The sequence below is a fragment of the Ambystoma mexicanum genome, chromosome 1p (genome assembly GCF_040938575.1).
Source record: "Ambystoma mexicanum isolate Mex_15411 chromosome 1p, UKY_AmexF1_1, whole genome shotgun sequence".
NCBI classification, from domain to species: domain Eukaryota; kingdom Metazoa; phylum Chordata; class Amphibia; order Caudata; family Ambystomatidae; genus Ambystoma; species Ambystoma mexicanum.
The window spans coordinates 525,653,010-525,678,300 of record NC_090921.1 but is presented as its reverse complement, the minus strand read 5'-3'; the positions used below and the strand labels follow the sequence as shown (position 1 = coordinate 525,678,300).

The following is a 25,291-nucleotide window of genomic DNA, read 5'->3' as shown; positions in this document are numbered from 1 at the left end:
ATCTTTATATTTGGCTGCAGGCAATGCTGGACTAAATCCATCAGAAAAAGGACAATAGAATGTCTCTTTAAGCCAAAGCATGTATTTAAATGAGACGAGTGAAGGAAGGAGGAGGAGGAGAGCGTATGGTACCCAGGGGAAGCCCTATGATGTGATTGTGCTTTGGAGAGGCAGAGCAGAGTCCATTCACAGAGCCCCTGTCTTTCGATGTCAGGAGTCTGGTGAGAATCGCAACTGAGAAACTGCTGCCCTAGATGCAAGGAGTATCCAAGAGCTGCTGGTGCTGTGACCACGAACGTCTTGTGGTGGGTGAGACGCCCATAGAACAACGCTGAAACCAATACAGCTGGGAGCGTGAGAAGCTCCCTATCACCGGCATCCATAGAGCGCTGCAGCCTGAGGGAAAGCCAAGAATGGGGCGCCACAGAAAGCACACAACAGGAAAGCCGACAACAGAGAAGAATAAATGAGTGTGTGCCGAGCCCTACAATGTTCCCCGACGTAGTGAAGGTACTGGGGAGTGCAGGAAAAGAAGGAGGCCACCGGGCAAGAGCATTTAAACAGTTCAACCCGGCCCAGTCACAAAGACGGGATGTATGGAATAAGGTTGTTTGATTGCCAAGAGCATATAAAGAATACAACTTGCCCCAGTCATAAAGATGAGATATGTGGAATAAAGTTGTGTGATTGTCAAGAGCATATGAAGAGTATGCCTCGTTCCAGTCATATAGACAAGATACGTGGAATAAAGTTGTATGATTATAAATGTTAAAGGTTCATAAAGCAAGTAGAAAATAACCCTGTGTGAGAGAGACTGGAAACAAATACCCTGGGGAGAAGGGAAAACCTTTCATGAACAAAGAGACAAAGAGTGGGCAAAACAATGCCTAAGCGCGACTTCTAAAAAATATGATAAGTCAGAGAACTCAAGAAAGAGCATAATGAAGAGAATCCAGAAGCGGGACAATCTAAAAAGGGATAAAATCGTGGGCCAATATCCAGGGATGAATGGAGAGATGGCATACCGTAAAAGAGGTATTATCCAGAGACCCAGATAAATGAAGAAAAAGAATAATCGAGAGGCCAGGAGTGGAAGAATCTAAAAGGGGACCCAGTCCCATACAAAGTATCCAAGGAGGAATTGAGAGACTGTAAAAGAGTCATTAAGTGAAGACAAGAGTGTGGGAGACTGTCTCAAAACAAGCTGTAAAACAGCATGCCCTTAAAGATGAGATATCCAGAGTTTACCAAAGAAGATTGTACTAAACTCAAGTACAAGAGAGAGAGAGGGACATGGCCATACAGAGACAATCAGATACCCAGAGAAGAAAGATCTTTTCTTGGCTGTGATTTAAGTTGGTTAAAATAGTGGTAGGGCCAGGTTTGGACTGATGAAATGTTTACATCCTGATGACAGATGAAAGCACCTTGAGCTTATTTAGATAGTTTGCCATAGGGAAAGTTAGGAATTATCAATAAAACGTAGCAGCTTTCGGCATGTAAGCTGTAGGCAAGAATCAAGACAAATGGGGGGCGCTGTTGTGCGCCGAGCAAGATGGCCGCCTGATCCGTGAGCTCTGCGGCGAGCGGACCTCATAATCCTGAAATTCGGCACCTTCCCTATCTGCAGCCGTGTACGGGGTACACGATCCTGTTGCTGCGGTTCCGTGGATCCTGCGACCCCGATCCTGTCTCGAATCGGAGTCGGGAAAGGCAATCCCCGACTCCGTAATACCCATCCCCCCGCCTGCGGAGCTCCCACGCGCCTAGGACTGGGCCCGGGCGGTGGGTGGCCGTACCCGCCCGGGGTCCTGCGGCGCCGCCTCCTGCATCTGCCGGACATCGGCGGGGGCCGGTGTGCCTCATCCCCCTCGGCGGCGGGGCCGTCGGGGGCCGGGATTGTGTCCCGCCGGCCTTGCGGCTGCTCAGACTTGGACGGGGGGGTCTGAAGCGGGCTGCTCCCGTGTCCCAGGAGGGACGTCGGGCCTGTGACACTCCCCCCCCCCCCCTCTGCTGCATAATATATCTGGGGCCCTCCTCGCTCTTCCCGGGGCGCCTCCTCGGTCTGTGGGGGGGTCGCTGGAGCCTCTCCCCCGCCGGCGTCCAGATACGAGCGGCGCGGGACCTCGCTGCCCCCGGAGGTGATCCTGCGACCGCTGCCTTGGTGCTCCTGTGATCCTCGGGCCCCGCTGGGCCGCCCCCCCCTTGTGGAGGAGATCTTGTGTTCCACGGCCGGGCGGGCCGTCTGGGGGCCGTGCCGAATTCCGCCTACTGCCTCGGTCGGCTGGGGGGGCCAGGCACTCGCTCCCCCTGGTGCTGGGCGGGCTGGGGTGCGCCGCCCCCGCCGCGCCTGGTGGACGGCCGGACTGAACCCTCAGCCCGGCTCGGGGATCTTCTACTCTTCTTCCGGGGGACCCGGCAGGAGGATCGTGGGGACCTTCCCCCCCAATGCTTGCGCACCCCACGCTGGCAGAGCGACGCGGCCCTCGGGTGCGAGCCGGGAGGCCCCACTGATCTACTGGACCTACTGCCTCCCTACCCCGGGACTCTGGGACCGCCCCTCCATGGTGGTTCTTGCTCTCTGCGGTGAGGGGATCTGAAACCCACAAGCAACGACGACCGGCTCTGCCAGGTGAGCCCTGCCCTTTCTGGCTCTCCTGCTCTGGACCTCGGCTCCTGCTCCCCCCCCCCTTGGGGGGCCTCATACCAGCCACATACTGTGTCTACCTCGGCTGGAATCCCTCGTTCTGTTTGGCCCTACTGTGCGCTGGGTGCAGGCCTTCCCCCCTCTCACTTCTCTTGAGGCTATCGCCGCTCTGCCCGTAGTGATACTCTGCAGAAGGGGTCCGTCAATACCGCTGGGTATCTTCCACACTGTTCGGCCGGAAGCCTGCAGCCTACATTTCTCCGGCATAGCCTCGGGGCCACGATACTCCCTGCTCCGCTTGTCACGCACCCTACTTGGATTATTGACTTGCAAGGCCTGGGATCCCCCCTGTCTCCCTCTTGGTACCGTTGGAGGCTCCCCTTCACCCTATTCAACCATCACCACAGCCAGGATGACCAGGGGGGGCGCGAGAAAGCAGTGCTCCATCAACATGTTTGCGAAAGCAGCTACGAGATCCCCAGAGGACCCCATTGAACAGGCCCCAGTGGCGTCCTCATCCGCAGTGGCACCTGAGACCCAGGGCATGATGGACTTTATCAGGGAGGGTTTCACTGCCCTACACTCGAAACTGGACGATATGAACGGCACAATATCCTCAATCAAAGCCCACATCGAGAGGACCGATAGCCGCGTGTCTGAGGTCGAGACACGGGTCGGCTCCGCCGAGGACGCACTTGGGGTACTGCGCTCCGAGGTTGTCGCTCTCTCGAACCGAGTCCTCGAGGTGGAAAAGAAGAACGAGGACTTGGAGTCCCGCTCACGACGCAATAACCTTCGCATCATCGGGGTTCCTGAGAACGAGGTGCACGAGCCAATGGAGGTCTTCGTTGAACACACATTAATGTCTCTCCTGGATTCGCCCAAGCTCTCCCCCCACTTCGCTATTGAGCGGGCGCACCGTGCCCTTACCGCAAAACCCAGACCCGGGGCCCCGCCTCGTCCCATCATTGCCCGGGTCCTGAACTACCGGGATCGCGACACACTACTCAGAGCTGCAAGGGACAAGGGCGAGCTCTTATTGGGGGGTGCGAGGATTCATCTTTACCCCGACTTCTCGGCTGCCGTCCAACGTGAACGCAAGACTTTCCAGGATGTGAAGCGGAGACTGCGAGATCACTCCATTAAATACGCCATGCTCTACCCCGCCAAACTGCGCATAGAACATGCTAATCAGGTTTTCTTTTTCACAATCCCGGAAGAGGCCTCCAAGTTTATTGCCGAACACTTCCCGGGCTGACGTGCTTCTCTTATACACAACTCAGCAGTTTCCCCCTCGGGCCCTGCAGGGGGCGGCCTAGTTCGGCCCTTCCCCGACGCCGGCACCGCATTGATCCTCCCTCCCGGATTCGGCTTGCTCAAAGTTCTCCCTTCATCTCAATGATGTGCCATACTGCTGAGTGCAAGACACCCTCTCTAAGTTACATTCAATGTTTGCAGTTGCACCTTGAGCTCTACTGGTCCTGCTTCGGCCCGGAGCGCAGCGGTCAGCCCGGCCTACAGGCCCCCAGGCGCTGATGCCTCTAGTTTGGTTTTGGTTGAAGGGGTTTGGGATTGTCATTCCTCTGTTTGGGAGGGGGATGTGGGTGGGGGTGGGACACGGTTGGGGTGTTATTCTCAGAAAATTGGCACTGGCGGCGAGCGCGGACGGGGGTGCAGCACTCACCCTTTGGTCCTGGACACCTTTCTTGACTAAACCACTACCACGTCTATGGCGGAGGGGAACTTAACCTTTATGAGTTGGAATGTCCGGGGGCTGGGGAACTATAGGAAGATGAGGCAGCTCCAGCTGCAGGCTGAGCGCCACGGCTCCAAGATCCTCTTTCTGCAGGAGACGCATGCTCGCATGGAACAATGTGTGCGTTTTGCCAAAACCTGGGGCCCCCATAGATTCTTCACCGAATTTTCTACGCAGAGTCGGGGGGTCATGACCCTTATTCACAAGAGTCTCCGGTTCACCCTCATCTCTTCACATATTGACCCCCTGGGCAGGTATGTGCTGTTACATTCCACACTTCAAGGGAAAGAAGTGGTTTTGCTGAATATTTATGGTCCCAACCTTGATGATCCCGAGTTCTATAGACAGATCACGTCCCTTCTAGATGGTTTCCCCCTTGTTCCAATTCTCTGGGGGGGGGACTTCAATACTATTTTCGATGTGGCCCTTGATAGATCTGGGACCAAGCCCCGTCATCTCTCCAGGGCAGCCTACGCGGCATTATCATCTCTGCCCCGGTTGGCCATGGTGGACGCATGGAGGTTCTTTTATCCCGATTCTCGCGTTTACTCATTTTACTCTTCAGTCCACGATTCATATTCCCGAATTGATCGCTGGGTGATCTCCAATGTCTTGGTTAAAGACGTGAAACAGTTAATGATTTTACCCAGAACCTTGTCGGACCACTCCCCAGTGACCATCACTGTTAGTTGGGCCCCTGATCCAGACCGGTCCCGCTGTTGGAAACTGAAACCCCTCGCCCTTCTAGACCCAGAATTTCACTCCGAGCTCGAGGACTCTATTGAGGAGTTCTTCGAGATAAACGCAGGCTCGGTACCATCAATAGCCATACTATGGGAATCTTTCAAGGCCTATATTAGAGGGATTGCGATCTCCAAGGAAAACGGAGTCCTCAAATCGATCAGGAGAGACCTGGCCGAGAGTGAATCCAGGCTTTCGACCCTGGAGGCTGCATGTTCACTTCACTCTTCTCCGGGTACCCTAGCGGCCATTGGGGTGGAGTTGGATGCATTCCGCTCCCTGGCTGATCGCGAACAGAAGTTTCTGGACAACCCAGGTATCGCGCGGAAATACGGGGAGGGCGAGCGCCCTGGTCGATTCCTTGCGAGGTTGATCCGACGCGAGACGGGTTCCCCACACATTCTCGGGATCCAGAGACTGGATGGCTCTTTAGCCGTCACCTCCCGGGACATCAACACGGAATTCTTTGATTTTTACAAGTCCCTATACTCCAACTCGGACGAGGTATTAGTGGAAGAAATCGACTCCTTTCTCGAATCTCTTCCCTTGTCAACTTTATCCCCTGAAGCTGCGGGCTCTCTTGATTCCCCACTCACACTGGAAGAGCTGTCCGACGCTATCGATTCCCTATCCTCCGGGAAAGCTCCCGGCTCTGATGGTATCCCAGTCGAATTTTACAAATCCTATAAGTCACTTCTCCTTCCCCACCTGTTGGCTGTGTGGGAGGAGTCGGTCGAGACAGGTGTGCTCCCCCCTTCACTACGTGAGGCCACGATCACAGTATTACTAAAGGCTGGCAAACCTCCCTCGCATTGTGGATCGTATCGCCCGCTTTCCCTTATAAACTGCGACGCCAAAATATACGCAAAGGCCCTGGCTCTCAGGCTGGCTCCCATTCTTCCGGCCATCATCCATCCCGATCAAGCGGGCTTTGTCCCGGGGAGGTCCACCTCCCTGAACTTAAGACGCATATTTAATATAATTGACAGGATTAGCCCAGAGACTCATGCCGTGGCGGCTACGCTGGACATGCAAAAGGCCTTCGATTCGGTCTCATGGCAGTTCCTTTGGCGGGTTCTCGAGAGCTGTAAGTTTGGGCCCGCCTTTCTCTCTTGGGTCAAGCTACTTTACTCGTCTCCCGTGGCTAGGGTCCGCACAGGTGACCATTGCTCTCCTACTTTTCGGGATTGCCAGGGGGACAAGGCAGGGGTGCCCATTCTCTCCCTTGGTCTTTGCAATTGCCATGGAGCCCTTCGCGGACATGCTTCGCCATCGCCATGCCCACAGAGGCCTCCGTACTGCCGGGAGAGCGGACATAGTTTCCCTATATGCGGATGACGCGTTGTTGTTCATTCGCTCTCCATCCCTCAACTTGCCCCCGGTGCTGGAGGACATCATTTATTTTGGCCGGGTCTCGGGCCTTAGGGTAAATTGCTCGAAATCCACCCTTTTCCCACTCACGGAATGCACTTCCCCCCCCTCTGATACTCTGGGATTCGCATGGGCTCAATCCACATTCACGTACCTAGGGATAGCAGTAACGCGCCAACAGGCACTAACCCTCGAAGAGAACTTCCGGAAATACCTTACACTTCTGTCCGCCAAGGTCCTAGCTTGGGACAAGCTCCCGATTTCTCTTGCGGGCAGAATGGGCTTATTGAAAATGGTGGTGTTACCTCAGCTGCTTTATAAGTTTGCCAACGTACCCTTGTGGCCAGGTGCAGATTTTTTTCGTGTCCTGACTCGTACAATTAACTCCTTTCTTTGGCACTCGGGAGCGGTCCGCCTTAAATATGAGACCCTATCCGCCCCCATGGCCAGGGGGGGCTTTGGCGCCCCTGACTTTCACAAATATTGGCTAGTATCCCAGATCCAATATGTCTCCCATTGGTTTAATACAGCTGACCCCCCCCCCCCCATGTCCGACTCGAGAAACTTGCAGTCTCTGATCGCGATATCCGCTCTCTGGTTGTGCAACCCGCTCCCCAGGTACTGGACTCACAGAGTCCGGTCGCCTGTACATCCCTTGCATTAGCCAAGACATGGAAGCTGCTTGGAGTGGCCCGCGCCTTCCACGGCAACCTCCCCCTCTGGAACTTCCTCCCGGGGGTCCCCCAGGTCACACCGCTCTCTGTTCGCCGCTGGGCCGAGGCAGGCTATGAGCTACTGCGGGACGTGTTTGACCAGGGCATATTCATCGAGTGGTCTGATCTTCCCCTACCCCTGAGGAGTGACCGGGGAGTCTGGCTCCAGTACGTGTCCCTCCGTAAGACCCTTAAGCGTAATTATCCAACATTCCCTGCGCTACCTCCGGATGACCCGGCCATTGAGGAACTCACTTCCCCCTCACCCATGAAAGGTAAAATCTCCAGGCTATACTCCATGCTGCAGTCCAGATCCTCTCCAGAATTTTCTAAACTCAGGGGGTCTTGGGAGAGGGACTTGGGGGTGGAAATGTCGGATGACCGCTGGGCACATATCTGCGATCGCACGCACCGGGTGTCCTTTAATTACCGATTTAAGCTCATTCAGTTAAAAGTTCTGTATAGGTTCCACTATACCCCGGTTAGATTGCATCGCATGTCCAGTGAGCACCCATCTACCTGCCCTCGATGCGGGCAGGATGACGCGGACTACATCCACATGATCTGGTCCTGCCCCCGCCTCTCACAGTTCTGGGGAGCGGTTTGCTCAACGGTATCTGCTATGCTCGATCACCCCATTGATCCTTCTCCTGCACTGTGTCTCTTCCATGACCTCCCTGGTCTCCCTCGTGACTCCAAAAAATTGACTGGCCTCTGCATGCTTTTAGCGGTTCGGTCCATCCTGCTCTGCTGGCTTCGCCCCTTCCCCCCCACACATGCCCAATGGTTAAAGGCGGTTACTTGGGCCTCTGATTCCGAGGAAATGTGGTCCCGCATGCAACCTACCCATTCCAGGCCCAGGGACATCTGGCTTAGATTTCGCTCCTACTTGTCCGACCTTGACATGTCTCCGGTCACTTCTCCTCCACCTGCTTCTTCTCACTAGTCTGAGAGCACTTCCCATATTACTTTGGTCAGCCTCCCCTCCCCACATGTCGTTGTAAACTTTGCTTTTCTAATCATTTAATGTGTAATCTCCGCATGACTGTATCATGATATGTAATGTCAAGTTGTACCTGCTGGGCGCTGCTCGCCTGTTGTTCCGCTGCCACGCTGCCTAATAAAAAAGAGTTTTAAAAAAAAGAATCAAGACAAATCACCCTAAAGTGCCGCGATGATACTCTCACCCGTAGAGAGATGGATAAGGCTTTGGAAGTGAGACTGTTTCACACTGCACTATGCACTGCGGGAGAGGTACAAGAAGAGGATAGCTTGAACTTTCTCTAACTTTCTCTAGGGCAGTTCTTTACTGACCCTTTCAGAGGCTGATGGATTCTTAGTGGGAGAGAGGATTTCTAAGCAAGAACTTCTATTAGCAATTAAAGGGGATAAATTAATAAAGCACCAGGACCAGATTGTTTACCAACTTTGTTTTATGAACAGTTTATTCAATAACTTATTAACCCCTTACACCTCCCATTTGTATATGGGGCAATCAGGCCATGGAGGGGAGGCTGCATCATCGAGAGGGATACCCTCTATGGGACCAGTGACAACTATTATGGGAGAACACAGTATTTCCACTCTCTACCCGTACCTCCCTTATAAACTTACTTTACGCCCATCTCTGCACTTCCGAAAATCTGTATGTATAATACATAAAGTAGTGGATCCCATTCTCAAGAGACATACTGAGATGAAGGTGAGCTCACCTAACTCAGTGGGGAGTAATCCTTACAGCAATGGGATGAAGAAGATCTCCACAGGAATAAGGAGCAGACCGCGGAATCAAGGTATGCGCTCCATTCAATGTGGACACTTTGAACATATAAAAAGGAAAGAAAGACTGCAAAATGTCTGAGCCTCCCTGGAGGAGCCCTGAGAGCGAGCACTGGCCAGGAGAGAAGAAAGCAGACCGGAACGCTGAGAGGGGAGTGGGAAATTGTGGGGCCGGTCCAGCGAGTGAGAACCACTCGACAGTCCCAGCAAGAGAAGCTCCAGGTGTTCCTTGCAGTGGCTCAGCACGAGAAAGGAGACCCACGCCACCTGAAGGAAACATACAACTGCAGAGCTGCCACAGCCCAGAGAGAAACCACGATGGTCAGGGAAGTCCCACAGCTGAACGCAGACCTAGGATGGTCACAGACCAAGACAGAAGATATGCACATCGCTGGGAAGGCGTTGGGTCCCTGAGAAGGTGGTGTAGAGTCCAAAAGGGGTGAACAAGTCAAGAATACAGGTTCTTGGACCCCAACTAAGGGGTAGAGCCATGGCTTAACTTGAGTCGCTTGATAGTACTTGAGAGGAGAGTGAGCCGAGTCTTTCAGAAGGGAAAGCCACACAAGCAAGGCGACTTTGGGACCCACACACACAAGAAAGCCAAAGACATAGGGTCTGGGACTTTAAACAAGATGCAGAGACATTTGCATACCTCTTGGGCACCATGTTACTACTTGGCAGGAGAGTGAACTAAGTCTATCCTGAAGGAGTGCCACACAAAGGAAGCAAGTCTGGGACCTGCACCCATTAAAAAAGAAGAAAGATCCTCAGTACTTATTCATAGTCACAGTACCTGGCAGAGTGATAAGCCAGGTGGGCTGTGCATAACGAAAGGTGAAGGAAACCACGGGACAAAACTTTTCCCCCTGACAACATTATGAACTAACACAAAGCCAGAGAAAGGTCAGGGCAAGGGAGACATTCCCCATCAAGCATTGTGTAATTCGAGAAGCCTGAGGAAGGCTGGGGAAGGGAGACATTTCCCCTACATAGACTTGAGAAACCAGAAACCTGAGAAAGGCTACGGGTAGGGAGTGATCCCCCTAACCCCACAAACTGGGACCAGAGGGGGCAGGGGAATCATCCCCCGGTCAAAGAGATGAAGAAGCTTATATGCCAAATAAATCATAGTAAAGATACCGGTGATAGAAAAGGAACATTTCTTGTGAACTCTGTTTTGGAGAAATCTGGTGAACCTGGAACGTTATGTTGTTTACAAATGGGACTATAACCTGAGGAAAAGAGACATCCCCTCAGACCAGAGACTCATTGTGGAACCATTCAAAAACCCCCCAATTATTTAGTTCAAAGTTTAAGGGAAGTAAATAGGATTTTTAACACAGGACAGTGGACTCTTTGTTTTGGACATCCGGACAGACTCCATAGTATTTTTAGTTGAGACAGGGAAACCCCTCTTAGTATTAAGGCTAGATAGGGTTGTTCTCCTTAATTTTCATCTAATAAGTCTTTGCCAACTACCATGCCACCATTGTGCCAGACTGGTACTTCTGCACCCTTACAGATCCTATCAACTGTTACTCTTATCGCACATTAGCAATTCTTAAAGTGGATGCACACATTTATGGGAACATTTTAGCCCAATGTTTGGACTCCATTCTGCAAACGTGGGGAGATAGACCAACCAGGCATTGTAAAGTGGAGGTAGGGTTCTGATAATTTTATGAAAGTTATGAACCTGGTAGAGATCACCCATAGGACACCAGCTCTTGTAGTGCTCGAGGCGGAGAAAATGTTTGAGAAACCTGAATTGGAAGACCATTTTGTAAAAGGGGTATTTGTGATATATGACTCACCATCGGCGAAGGTAGCATTAAATACAGGCAACAATCTTATTTGTTATGTTTCTTTAGAGAAACGAGGGATGGCTAGCCACTGCTGCTGTTCTTATTGTCTCTTGCAGTGGAGCCCTTTGCATTTGGTATTAGACTTAACATACAAAAAAAGCCATTTCCTTTTGTGAACACACATCACACAATTTCCCTCATTGCAGTTGACATCCTCTTCTCTCTAGAAGACCCTAAAGTGACTATCCTAATGGTGTCATTACTGCTGATTGAGTTGCAGAAGATTTCTGAATTTAAATTAAATTTGGAGAAAAGTAAAGCTTTAAATTTGACCTTGCCACAGAGAGATCTGGAACAGCTTGAAAAATTGTCCCCTGTTCCTCTGATTGTCCACAAGCATAAAATACCCAGGCATATCTCTCACCTCCTTGAATAAGGATGTTTGTCGTTTGTCTGGCAAGATACTCCAACTCCACCCACTACAAATCTAGAGAGAAAAGCAGTTTGGCTTGCCCGCACCACCTGAGTTACTAAGATGCGATACACGTGCAAGTCGTTAAGGACTGGATTAACCCTTTCACAACAGAGACCTGAAGACATATTAACGCTGAGGTGATGGGAAGCTCAATTAGGTACATGTTGTTGCTCTGCAAAAGAGATTATCAACTAGCAATGTATGAACGCCTCCCAATTGGAACAGTTATTGAGATATGCAATGGAATTGGGGAGAGGAGAGGTTTCACATCCTTCACAGGACCTGCCACATTGTTCCAGTGTAACCGTGAGTTCACTCCAATTTCTGATGGTCACCTCTACCAGAAGTGTCTAAAAGGGGATTCTTCGAGTTCTTATCTCGTCTGTTCTCTGAAGGTAATATTATATTTTTGAGGTGTGCAAATAAACATTTAATTTGGGAAAAGGGTACCTCTAGTACTATCAACCAAGACATTGGACACTACAACATAAAGCTAGGGAGGGTCAAACACACAAACACACAGTAATTGAAATAATTATATGTACTGTAACAACCACCATGGGCCTTATTTCAGTTATAGATAAATGACTAACCTCACATTTTTGGAAAATAACTTACTACATACTGGATATAAGAACTACATAAATATTTGAAAGTAGAGGTCTGGTACAGACTGTCTAGTATGCAGAACAATTCTATACAGTGATTTCACCCTAATTCTTCATGCGAGACAGCACCAAATATTTCTTTGAAGGTAATTCTGATCATGTTGGAGAGAAAGCGGAAGCTGAGGCACATTTAGATATCTGGTGGTGCTGTCTTAAACCAAAGTGATACTAGTAGGAGGTGATTCCATTGATTATGGACATATTAGGGATGTAAATACCATATTCCCCCATGGGTGTATCTTGGGAAGTTATGAAGAAGCATCGCAGGGTAGAGATCCAATGAATGATTATATAGTTTTCAAAATGTTGCTAAGAACAAGATTCAATGCAGAAGCTAATTGGAAGTCAGACTATGTTCCTACAAAAGATGTCTTAATGTGTAAACAATGCTGTCTTTTTTAACACAATGTTGACATTAACACTGCAAGGAAAGGTTGCTAGCATTTTTTCAATTGGGCGGGCTTTCCGGAAGTTTGGCAAATGTTTTAGGAGGGACTATGGGGGTCATTCCGAGTATGGAGGTAGCCATGCCGCTTTTAGCGGCATGGCTACCCCCATACTGGGTACCGGGTCAGGGTTCCCTGAATGGGGAAATACCGGGCCATTCCGACCTTGGAGGGCCCGGTATTTCCCCAATCAGGGAACCCAGACCCTGTGCATCCCCATTCCCATTCGAGCCCCCATAGGGCTCAATGGGAATGGGGAGCATGCTAACAATGGGCCTGTTAATGACGGGCCCGTTGTTAGTATGCTGGTCTGCTCACGGGACCCGCCAAGGACGCCTGGTTTGACCAGGCGTCCTTGGCGGGTCCAGCTCGCGGACCTCGTATTGAGGCGGTAGGGGGTTAACGGCGCCGGCAGCTCTACCAGTGCCGTTAACCCCCTACCGCCAGGGTCGGAATGACCGCCTGCGTGTCCAGTGAGACTGAGAGCATTGGGACTGCGAAACTGTGGATAAGCTACATTATGTGTTGACGACATTGGCGTGTTTGTATTTTGGTCATCCCTTATGCTGGAATTCTGATACTGAAGGTGGTAACCCAGCAGTGAACCATGGATACATGTTATGGGATAGGGTTAGAGGAGCGGAAATTGATCAGTGGGAAATTTGACAATTTTAATGTTTTCTTGATCCTTTCTGAAAAGAAGAAAATGCTAATGAAATTATTCTGATTTAACGATAAAAATGTATTGCTTGCTCCATAGTTCCTATATATTCCTTGAGGCCACCTCTGATTGTAGCCAGGATATTATTTGTCAAAATCCATTGATAAAGCCTCCAATGTGTACGATTTCCACACCGTTTTCATTAGGCACCCAGGAAAGAGAAATAGGTTGGTATGATCTAGGGGAAATCTAATTCCTTTTTTTTTTTAAATGGGCATGATAAAAGTGTTGTGCCACCAGGGGGAAATTAAGAAAGTGGTCCAAATCACATTAAACACCTCAGTAAGAAGGAAAGCCACAAACTCAACATTATACTTTCAGAGGTCCATCGGTAAAGAATCAGGTCCATGACCTTTACTAGTAGATTGGGCCATTGCTGCCTCCGAGATGTGTACATATTCATTTATAAGGTGCGTTTGCCAAAGTGCTGGACAAAAGAAATCAGTGCAAAATGAATGCATCGTTAACATAAATAAAACCAAAAGGAAGAAGAAATTAGGACTTATTAGACAGCAAGCGATTTTTGAGATATGGGCGAAACAGAGTAATTTGGGATAGATCTAATATGGATTGGCAAAGAATTTGGTTCAGGGGCTAAGAGAGAGAAAGAGCAAAAGCGAGATTGAGCACAAGGTGGCCTACGGATAATTAGCAGCAACTGAGATGGAGACAGAAGAGACTGGGAAGGGACATATAGAGAAACGAGAGAGCATACATATGATGGAGCAAGCCCATGAAGACATTTGAAAGTAATGTAAAGAAAGCGAATAGTAGACGAGAATCAAAGGCGGGCCAGCAGAGGGAGTGGAGAGAAGGAGTAATTGAGACACCATGGGAAAGTCCACAGGGAGGGTGAATAGCAGAGTTAAAGACAGAACGAAGGGGTGTAAGATGAGAGGCAGTAACACCAACAAGGAGACAGGAACAGTAGTCAAGACGTGAAATAACTAATGTATTAATAACTAATGTAGTTTAGTGGTATGAATAGTGAGGAAAGGCCAGGCTTTCCAGATCTTATAGAGTTGCAGAAGGCAGGGACAGGCAATGTTGGAGATGTGTGAAGACAAAGAAAAGAAGATTCACAGAGAACGCCCAAGTTTCGGGTGTATGTAGAGAAATGGGCGGGGGTAGGTGGTAAAGTAGGGGGGAAAAGAATGGATGTTGAAGTGATAGGACAGGTGGGATGCTAGAAGACGGTAAGAATAAGATTTCAGAGGTTCAGCCAAAGAGAATTCATGATCAAAATCTGAAGCTGTAATGGACAGAAAGCATCCTAATATAACACAATATTTTCAGTGTAGTGGACAGTGTACTGTCGTCATGGGTACACCTCTGCGCTTTAGGCCCTTGTTTCTGCTTACTGAATCAAAAAAGCTGCAGATCAGATAGTGCAGAAGGCAGCTTCCGACTCTTTGGTCACATATGAAAACTGTGTTGCCTGGCCTGGACATGTCTACACCGGACCTTTATGACAGGACCTTCATTCTGCTGATCACCTGATCCTAAAGGTCCCCACCTCCAAGGTCCCACCTCCAGATACTCTGGTAGAGATGACGAGAGGTTCTTAGTGGCTGCCCCTACTTTGTGGAGCAATCTGCCTAACTACAAAAATCACGTCACTTCCGTTCACCAGATCACAGCCTCCCAAAGATGCCCCCATGTAGGCTATACTGAGGAGCGCGACCTGTTAGAATTTCCCTTTGCTGTCTTCACCTGCCTTGCCATTATACATGCTCTATTGGTGTCTCTTGGTCGTCTTAGGGACCAGATACTATTTGTGTTTGGATGTGCACTATACCTGCAAATAAACATCATTTATTACGTTACCATAAATAATAGCATGATTTTATTTTTCTGACCAGGCATTAACAAGGCATCCTTTAATTTAGCTTGTATTAGATGCACGTTTATGGGAAATGAGGAGAGGATAGTGTGTGCATCTTCATGACGTGAAGGCCTTTATCTACAAAGATGGCATGGCTATTAGTTGACATATAGCCCGTTGCCTTGGGTTAGTTGGAAAGACTTTTATAGGAGTATTTTCTAGAGGTCCGTTGCCCTGCATCCTGTCGTGTGGACCTTCAGTGCATGGACACCACTACTGCCTGTGCATGAAAGGAGCCAGGCATGTCATGGGACCTCAGTCTGCTAATCACGGAAGAGCACCACCTACAGGCTGAGCACAGCAGAAGCAGAAGCAGCCATCTCCCAGCAAATCAAAATGAAATAAAGCAAGGGGCTCAACGGGAGAGCCCAGCACACACCTTAAATGGGTATTCATTTCATTTAAACTAGTCACATGCTGTGCAACACACGGCTAAACTGCTCATAGGAGAAAAACGCCTCTGCCTGCTCTGCCTCTAGCGGGCGCCCTAGCTATGGTTGCATGTGTCCACTTCTACTTAATTGCCTGCATGGATTGAACCCACCCACCCCCAATAAGATGAGCTTTGGCTGACCTGAAAATTACTAAAGACTTATCAGAAGACAAATCATCGCCAAAGTTCAGCACCCTGGAAGAATGCAGGAAGAAATTACACCAGGGGTCCAGACATAAGCTCCCTAGTTCCCCAAGCTTTTGAGTCGTGTCATTTGCGTCCCCCGGGGACCAAGAGCGCACAAAGCGGATCCCCGGCACACAACAAGCGGGAGAGAAGGTTGGCGTCTCAGCATCCAACAGGTACTCCATGTCACAAAGTACCAAACACTCGGGTGAAAAAACAAACGATAGAGGGAAACACCCAAAATTCCACTTCTCTTCACAAATTGAACAATACCGAAAAGCCAATCCACACGCAAGAGCGTCTCCTATCAAGCTGGCCCAGCATCCCGAAAACAAAGACGATATAATCCTAAATAGAAGAGGTTTACTCGCATTGTTCAGCCTCGTACCAGCTCTACGTGGGATTAAATCGTCAGACCTACAGTTAGTGGACCCTTACCACTCAAACTTTCGAGCAAAAGCCTATATTTACCTCGCCTCTACGAGTGCAAAAAAGGAAATCGTTCGAGCCGAAGAGGATTTGGTATTTCATTCCTTGGTTTCACTTTGGAAAATCAAAATCAGAAACTTCACTCTCACCAGTCAGGAAACCGAGGGTGCAATTTGAGAGGCAACGTCAAAGGTCGTGATAACGAAATTAGGAGTGAAAGGAAAAGTCACTCCGATCACAAGCAAGTTTCTGAAAGCCACAACCAGAAGCCCCAGCTTCCATCAACGCGACCTTAAACCGAAAATCTGCCCCGCTGGGTTTAAAGAAAATCTTTGACTGCAGGGGGCCCTACTCGGCTATAACGAAATTCACAAAGGTGACAACTATACCCGATACTTCCATTGTTCCGAGCAACGCCGCCCATTGTTCAGCTAATAAAGACCCCTCAGACAGCATCAACCAGTCAAAAGACAGACTTCAGAGTTTGTGGGCCTGGCTCCCAAAGGCTCCCACACTCAAGAAAAAAAAGCAATGCGCAGGTCGGCCAAAAGGGCTTTCGGCCACTTCGACCGCCGACCCAACTCCACCTCCCCTTCGTCTCTGCTCCTGGAACACCCGTGGTCATTTGCACCTAACAATGCCGGGCGACGCAAACCTGGCTGCTTTTGACATCATCTGCTTACAAGAGACATGGCTCGAGAAATCGCCTGCTATGGATGGCTACGACATCATATTGGCACCAGCAAATAAAGGATTAGTGGGCTGCCCGACATCAGGTCTTTTCATCGCCTACCGGCAGGGGAGGGGTCTGAAGATCAAGGCCACTCTCCTATCCAACCTTTCAATCCTGCCAGTATTACTGGACTGGGTGGATCAACCAAATTGCGGGCTTTCTCAAACAGCAATTATTAACACTTACTGGAACCCAGCAGCCATAAACCAACAGTCATACCTAGCGATGATGGAAAATCTAGTAGATGAAATTCAAGCTTCCAACCAGGTCCCTTCGATCATCATTTGCGGCGACCTGAACGCCCACTGCTCTGACCACTGCACAAAGTTGGGCAAATCTTCTTCTTCGAATCCCGCCGCAAAAAGAGGGAGCCTGTGGTCAGCATTGATGGCATCAAGGAAAATGGAAAATTTGGATTCAGTTTTCCCCAACGCTGACCGTCCTCCTACTTGGGAGCAAGGTGCTCACCACGCCACTATTGACTACATTTTCGCCTCGCACTACCTTCTTCCAAAGGTAAAAGACTTCGAGGTTCGCAAAACCAAAGCGAGCGATCATAACCAGCTCACCATGTCTCTGCAATCCCATTTTAAACCACCAGCCCCGTATGTGGTAGGGGTTGAATCAAATTCACGAGGCAATCGCTTGAATCTGACAACGAAATCAGTCTTAGATCTGTCTGCAAAATATGCGTTGGGGTTACATTCCGACGGAAAAGATTCTTTGGACTACGTACCTCTTCTACTACAATACAGGGCCAAATCAAAAACGTCGGCCCCATCACTTACTGCTCCGAGGCATTCCTTCGATGCAATACTGGTAGCAAAGAGACGCGAACTGCGCAGGTTGAAACGGACGCTTGGGACCCTTCCACAAAATCAAGATCAACTAAAGTCAGAAATAAAGGCCTACAAAAATTGGGCAAAAAACCATTGCCACAATTTGTACCAGCAGGATGCTGAATCCATGCTAAAAGCAATCTGCGGAAACAAAGCAAAAGATTTCTGGTCTCTGCTAAAAACTTCAGCACCTTCTCTAAACAACATGACCATAAACGCCACGGCGGAAGCAAAATGGATCAGTCACTTCTCGTCCCTCTTTCAAGCTCCAATCACCACAGGCTTGCCTGATTCAAAATCGAAAAACGAAAACTGGCTGAAATTGGACGACCTGGCGGAAATTAGAGATCACATTAAAAAGCTAAAGACCTCCAGAGCGACGGGTCCGGATGGAATCTCAAACATAGACTTGAAAAAAAATGCAGACGAATGGGCTCCACTTATCCTGTCTATCTTCGCACAGTGTGCCGCCCAGAAATCGCTCCCTCCATCGTGGACGAGGGCGGTTATCGTTCCAATTTACAAGAAAGGCGATATCACAGATCCACTAAATTACTGCCCTATAGCCCTCTTGGACTGCACTGGGAAAGTCTACGGGAGCCTTCTTTTGAAAAGATTTGATGCCTGGTCAAAGTCGGCCCCCTGCAATGACAGGTTCCAAACGGGCTTTAAAAGAAATGTGGGAACAGCGGCAAACATACTTACCATCAGCGTACTGAAAAGCAAGGTCTTGGAGGGCAAACCAAGGATCTTTGTGGCCTTTGTCGACCTCTCCCAAGCCTTTGACTTGGTGGACAGGCAGCGCCTCTGGAATAAACTCGAAGGCTGGGGGTGCCCCCAGGAGATTCGGCAACGAATCAAGGCTCTCCACTCAGAAACCACCCTCAGGGTCCGATTGTCACAATTGGGCAACTTGTCATCTGAAATCCAGACGGATCGAGGGGTGAAATAAGGTTGCCCCCAACCTCAAGCACTGTTTCTAGCCTACATTGGTGATTATGGCATCTCAGAAGATCTGTCAAGGACTTTTCCACCATCCCTGGCCACAGCAAAAATAAGCCACCTATTGTATGCGGATGACCTCATCCTACTCGACCAGACCCAGATTGGCCTCCAGAGGCAAATATCAAACCTCCTGCGTTACACGTCTGAGAACAACCTAAAAATAAACAAAGAAAAAACTAAAATCATGACCCTGGAGTCCGGCCAGAAAAAAAACGGAGAAAATTTCAAATGGCATCTGGAAGAATATGTGATTGAGAAAGTCACAGCATATAAATATCTTGGAGTCTTGATGGACAGCACCAAACACGAAAGTTCAACGCAGGCCAGCCTTCAAATCAGAATAAAGAAGTTGACATCTCAAGGTAAGGCGATTGACATAAAATTCGGTAAAGTCTCTAGTATCCCTGTGATCGAATTTTACAGAAAGAAAGTCACCCCTTCCATCACTTATGGAGCCGAAGCCATGCCTCTGATTCCAAGTAAAATCTGGCAAAAACTTGAAAGTGTGTTCTGGAAAGGGGTCTTGTCCCTTCCAAAATCAACATCCATAGCTGCTATCCGGAGAGAACTGAGCCTAGTGTCTCTAAAGACAGTAGTTGACATTAGTTCCCTGAGGCTGTACCTAAAATGCATCATGGATGGGAGAGAGGACATTTTTGGTCTCCTAAACAAGGAGTTAAATTCTGGCAAGGTGCAAATGCTGGTAGCATGGAAAGAAGCAAACTCAGCTTTACTCAACTCAGTCGTTTGCTCGGAAGCTGATCTCACCTCACATCAAACTAGAGTGTTCAAAAAATTGAAAGAGCTTGACTGCATTCAAACCCAGGAGTCCGCTTCAAACGACAAACTACTCCAGCACTTGCCTCCAACATTTCGAAAGCTCAATGAGCCAATGAAGTACCTTCAAAAATTCCCCAATAGGGGGGCACGGAATGCTCTTCTAAGGATAAGGATGAACTTGGTGGCCACAAACGAAATTCGCAGGAGCAGAGGTTTATCCGATACGAGCGCTTGTCGCTTATGTGAAAATAAAACCGAATCCATCAGACACTTGCTTCTGTTATGCCCGAAAAATCAGAACCTGAGAGAGGCATACTTGAAACATCTAATAGTGGACGATCGTGGGTGGGACGAGGACACCTGGTGGAATAGACTGATCAGTGGCGACAGAAAAACTTGGCTCCTGGCAACCGTGAAAATATTGGAACACACGATGAAAATGATAACAGTCACAGGGTTCCACCCTGGCTAGTTACCGTGAAATTCACTTCTTTAGTTCTCTTTTGTAAAATTCTTTTGAATATACACAAATAAAACAAAAAAAAACAAAAAAATAAGATGTTAGCCGTACCTTGTATGCAGTGCACTTCACTGCCTACTGTGCAGAGTACGTTAATAAGACCTGCACTTCTGTTCTTCCTGCTTTCTCCTTCCTTTGCATAATCCGTGTTTTCCCTTTTTTGTTCCTGTGTTTATTCCTGACACCATTTGTGTCTGCTCTCCATTCTTCCCCCTCATTATTTCCTTTACTCTCTTCACAATTTCTTTCCATCTTTCTAAATCCCATTGTTCCTTTTTACCTTACTTAATCCCATACACTATTTCCTCCTCCCACGTCCATTTTCATTCCCTTTTTCTCACTTCCTTCTATTCATTTCCTTTAATTTCCAATTCTGCTTTCTCACTTCCCTTTGTTTTTCCTCCCTTTCTTTCCAATGTTTTTCTTTCTTTACCTTTTAATTCACATTTTCCTTCCCTCTTTCCTTGCTTTACTTGCTTTTTCAGTCTTTGCTTCTATTTATCCTTCTTCGTATTTCCTTTTCCTCCCTTTCTTCAGTAGCCCTTCCACCTATTCTTTGAAAAATATAAACATCTACATATTGGAACAATGGGCCTTGCTTCGAGTTTTCATGAGGAAATTCCGCCAAACTTGATTATCGATTCTGCTGCCTAAAATGGGGCTGTGTCTACCTGATTAGATTGGCACAATGGTGGAGTTAATCCCCATCCTTGGATTAACTCCACCACTCTGCCAGCGCATGGGGAATTTGGAGGAATGATCATGGGTGGTGATTCTGCCTGTGAGAGTCCCTCCTTTTTTGTAGTGCACTGGAGGGGAAACCTCCTGCATATGCTGGAGGATTCTCCTCCACTTCACGACCAAAGTATACATCCGGTAGTGTTGGAAAGTGGCAGTAAATGCATTAACACAGCATTTGTTCTACTTTCCCCACACCGCACAACGATTTAACCTAGATGTGTTAAACGTCTTTCAACAATGAGAAAATACACTGGAAAGCTGACATTCCAAACCTTTTAATAAGGTAAAATCTTAGTGATGCTTTAAACTTTGTTGGTTCTCTTTTTTTTAATCCGTTTGTGCCTTTCTTGCAGCAATCCATAAGGTAGTGAACTTTCTAACTGTGTGATCTTTGCCAGGCCTCCAGTCAGTTGCTTGCAGTTCCCAAATGAGCAGAGGGTGCAATTATTCTGTTTCACTTCTCGGTGTCCCCCGTAGTGTAACAATATTGTAGCGAGTGTTGTGTTTGACAACCAGTGTTTGCTTCCAGGACCTGGAAGTGGATCTGAAATTCACCAACAAGGAAAGCCCAGAAGAGACTGGGAGCGTTGTCTTCTCCGCTCAAGCCAATGGCATTCCTGGCTGCTGTCTCTACACCAGAATCCAAGGACTGCAGAAGCTCAAGGTAATGTGTGTCCTGGGAGCCCACCATGAGGTTCCACACTTCCCAACATGTAGGTTGTCGCTGTTGGAAGGGTAGTTCAAGTATTGAAGTGCACAGTTAAGTGAGGTCAAAAAGGTTAGTGTAATCTAGTAAGGGTGAAATAGTATTTGCAATGTGGATTTCAATTTGTAATGGGTATGTGGTGATCCTCCCTACCAAGGTTCTCCGTCATGGGGTTTGTGATGAGGTTTATTGAAATTGGAAAGTATATTTGTACTCTTGCTTAGTGTGGTTCTAGCTTTATGAGATGGTGAATTTGAAATTGTCATTGCATTTGCGTATGTTTGGTTGAGAGAAATGTAGTGGCAGTGATGAGTGTGAAGATGTGTTGGCAGTTGTGAGTGTGTGTCTCTCGTAGGCATGCAGCTTTGATGGGTGAGTGACTCCATTGGTTGTACTAATCTGATGTGTGTGTGTGCGTGCTAAGATGGATGTGCAGCTGTGGGGAGTGTGCACCTGTGGGGAGTATGCAGCCTCAGTGGGTTGGTCTGTGATGGTTGGATTGGGGACCTCAGCCAGTCTCCCCTAGATTCCTTTTATTTCCTGTGGTATTGAGTACATGGTGACACAACGTTCACATTGGCTGCATTGTTTTTCTGGACTGAATATTGTTTATTTGATGCTGTAGTTCCGATATGGTCATAATATACTGTGTCGTGTACCTCGGTTTTTGTTAGATTTTTAAAATAGGCAAGTGACAGCAGTCTAAACAAGCATTGGCAATGTCAATAGTTTGGGCGTTTACTGCTATTCTTTGCATTTTGCATTTATAGGCACCAGGGGGCAAGGAGGAGAGTGCAAAGTTTCAAAGGAGGATGCGATAAGGGGTGCAGGTGTGCAATAGAATGAGAAGGGGAATAGAGCAAAGGAGGAAGCCATTGATGATGAGCAAGAGGAAATATGAGCAAAAAAGGTTGATAGTGAGAGGATAAGAAAAAAGCTAGAGTGTGAGAGGAAGGCTGAGAGTGGTTAGACTAAGGGGTAAGGTGGGTGGGGGAATCGAGAGGGAGAGTGGGGTATTAAAGTGTGTAGGATTGTGGGGATGGAGAGAGAGGCAGTAGGCTGCATGGTGGGGGTAAAGAGAGAGGGGGTAGGGTTGAATAGAGAAAGTGGAATAAGGATGGGTGGTGGAAGAAAGGGATTAGGGAGGGTGGAGGGAGAGATGGCATCAGGCGGGCGGATGGGGTCGAGAGAGAGGCCTTGGGGTGAGCGGGGGTAGAGAGAGGGGAGTAGTGTGGTTTGGTGGGGGAAGAGAGTCGGTATAGTGGGTGGGAGTAGAGAGAGTTGGTTGGGTGGGTGGTATGGTAGGGAGAATTGATAGGGTGCTGTGGGTTGGGGTAGAGAGAGTTGGGTTTTTAGAGAGTTGGGTGGGGAAGGGTGGGTGGGTAGGGTAGTGGAGATAGTGGGGTAGGGTGGGTGGGTGCAGGTAGAGAGTGTTGGGGTAGGGTGGGTGAGTGGGTATAGGGTGGGTGTAGGGTGGGTGGGGTTCCGAGAATGGGTGTAGGGTGGGTTGGTGTGGGTAGAGAGTGGTGGTAGGGTGGGTGAGTGGGATAGGATAGAGGGAGTGGGGTTCGTGTGGGTGAGAATAGAGTGAGGGTTTGGGTGAGTGTGGGTAGAAGAGTGGGGGTTAGGTGGGCGTAGAAAGAGGGGGGTAGAGAGTGTGTGGGTAGGGAGGGTGCGGGTAGAGAGAGTAGGGGTATGATAGAGAGAGTTGTGTTAGGGTGGTTCCGTGGGGTAGGTTCAATGGGGGTTGAGCGAGAGAGAGGGTAGGATGGGTTGGGATAGAGAGAGTGGGGTTTGGGTCGGGTAGATACAGGGGGGTATGCTGAAAGAGTGAGGGGTTGGGTGGAGTAGAGGGAGTCTGGTTAGGGTGAGTGGATTGGGGTTGAGGAGGGGGTACAGAGAGTGGGGCTGGTACAGAGAGTGGGGATACAGAGTGGGGGTAGGGTGGGTGGCTATAGAGAGTGTGGGGTTTTGGGTGGGTGGGAGTAGAGCGAGTGGGGGAGGATGAATGGTGGTAAAGAGAGTGGGGTAGAGAGAGTCGGGATAGGGTGGCTGAGGGCAGAGAGAGGGGGGGTAGGGTGTGTGAGGATAGAGAGAGTGGGGTAGGGTGTGTTGGGGTAGAGAGAGTGTGGGTAGTTTGTGTGGGTGTTGATAGTGAGAATGAGGGTAGGGTAGGTGGGGTTGAGCGAGTGGGGCTATGGTGAGTGGGTGTGGGTAGAGCGAGTGGGGGTATGGTGGGAGGGTAGGAGTAGATAGAGTGGGTTAGGATAGGTGGGGTAAAGGGAGTAGGGGGAGGGGAGACTGAGTGGGTGGGCTGGAGAGAGTATGGGGTAGGGTGGCTGAGTGGTGGTAGTTGGTTGGAGACAGGAACCATGAAGAGCAAAGCAGCCTCGGGAAGACATATCAAATGTAGCCCAAAACCCAAACATAACCCAACCAGCACATGTAATGGTGTGGGGTTGGTGGGCGTAGAGAGTAGAAGTGGGGTGGGTGAGGGTAGAGAGAGTGGGGTTGGGGGTAGAGAGATTGGACATGGGGTGGGTGGGTGGTGGAAGAGAGGCAGCCTAGGGAGGAATAAAGAAATATTACAGCCTTAAGTAGCCCATAAATAGCCCAATTGTACGCAACATAGCCCAATACGGCAAATCACTATGCAGCTGGGAAATGGAAAGCCTGGCCAACCTGCTGCTTACAAAGCTGCTGATTGGAGCAAATCTTGTTAGGAAGCTCCGCTTTGGGTAGTACAACAGAGGAGTTTGCAAAAATACATTTTAGTGAGTTGACCATTTCATGCCATGGCATTGCTGTTTGCTATGCCAACCAGATACTATCAGTTCATAGCCAAATGTCCCTCTCTTTTTTTGTAACAATGGTTTTGGCAACTTTGTGGCTAGCGCCTCAAACATTCGCCAAAACCAAAAAGCAGATATGATTTGTATTGTAGGTTATACAAGTTCACAGCCTTTAGATGCAGTGACTGGCTATAAATAAAAGTTCAACTGAAAAATATTAATAACTTGATATGTTCCTTTATGTATTCTTGAGGTAGGTAGGCATTACTTAAGGGAAATGCTAATTTACCAAGTGCAAATTGTGGATGAACTTTAAAATACCCAGAAACGTCCCCTTATTTGCACAAACCCACAAAGGGGGTTACATTAGCACGTCTAAAATGCACTCATTCAGATGATATGATGTGATATTTGATTTGTATCGTGCCCATACACAAGTGTTTCAGAGCGCGACGAGGCAAGGGAGGGGAAACAAGCAGGACAAAAAAATGATCTTACTAGGCCCAGTGACATTGAGAATGTGCAAGTGCAGGGAAGCTGGAAGGGGAAAGTGTGAGGGTCAGGGGGGAGTGGAAAGTGATGAACACGTGATAGAACAACAACAGGTAGTGCAGCCAGCAGGTTGGTAAGTGCGAGAATGAGGTGTAGACAACGGGTGTCTGATAAGTGCTGAAATGGGACTGTAGGGTTGCAGATACAGAGCCAAGTGCAGGGGTTGCAAGGAGGCAGTGCAGGTGTGTGCTGGGAGGGCAGGGATCTGGGCACGAAATCAGAGGGTAACCAGAAGCCCGGTGCCAAAGCAGACAGATAGCAGGGGAGAGGAAGAGCAAAGGCAGAACCAAAGAGGAAGGTCTTGAGGTGCTTCCGGAACCGAAGATGGTTCTGCTCAAGTTTCAGAGAGGCAGGGAGGCTGTTGCAGACAGAGGCCCCAGCCGAGGAAAGGGATCTACCGCCAACTCGTTGCTTGGAGAAGCATCTGACCCTGAGGGAGTTGGAGGTGAAGGAGCAAAGAACTTGAGTAGAAATGTATTTATGGAGGGAGAGTTGAAGGTAATGTGGACCCAGGCCCCAGAAAGCCTTGTGGACAATGCAAAGGTTCTTGAATTTAATCCTTGCAGCC

The 25,291-nt window shown here is 48.9% G+C and overlaps 1 protein-coding gene across 2 annotated transcripts in view; it reads left to right on the top strand.

The window, feature by feature from the left end:
* Window positions 1-25,291, top strand: part of LOC138574636 (mucosa-associated lymphoid tissue lymphoma translocation protein 1-like) — a 294,117-nt gene that overhangs the window by 254,223 nt on the left and 14,603 nt on the right. For both annotated transcript variants that reach the window (XM_069649421.1, XM_069649422.1), the window contains one exon: window positions 21,203-21,337. In XM_069649421.1, the coding sequence (XP_069505522.1) occupies window positions 21,203-21,337 (135 nt within the window). The remainder of the gene's footprint in view (window positions 1-21,202; window positions 21,338-25,291) is intronic.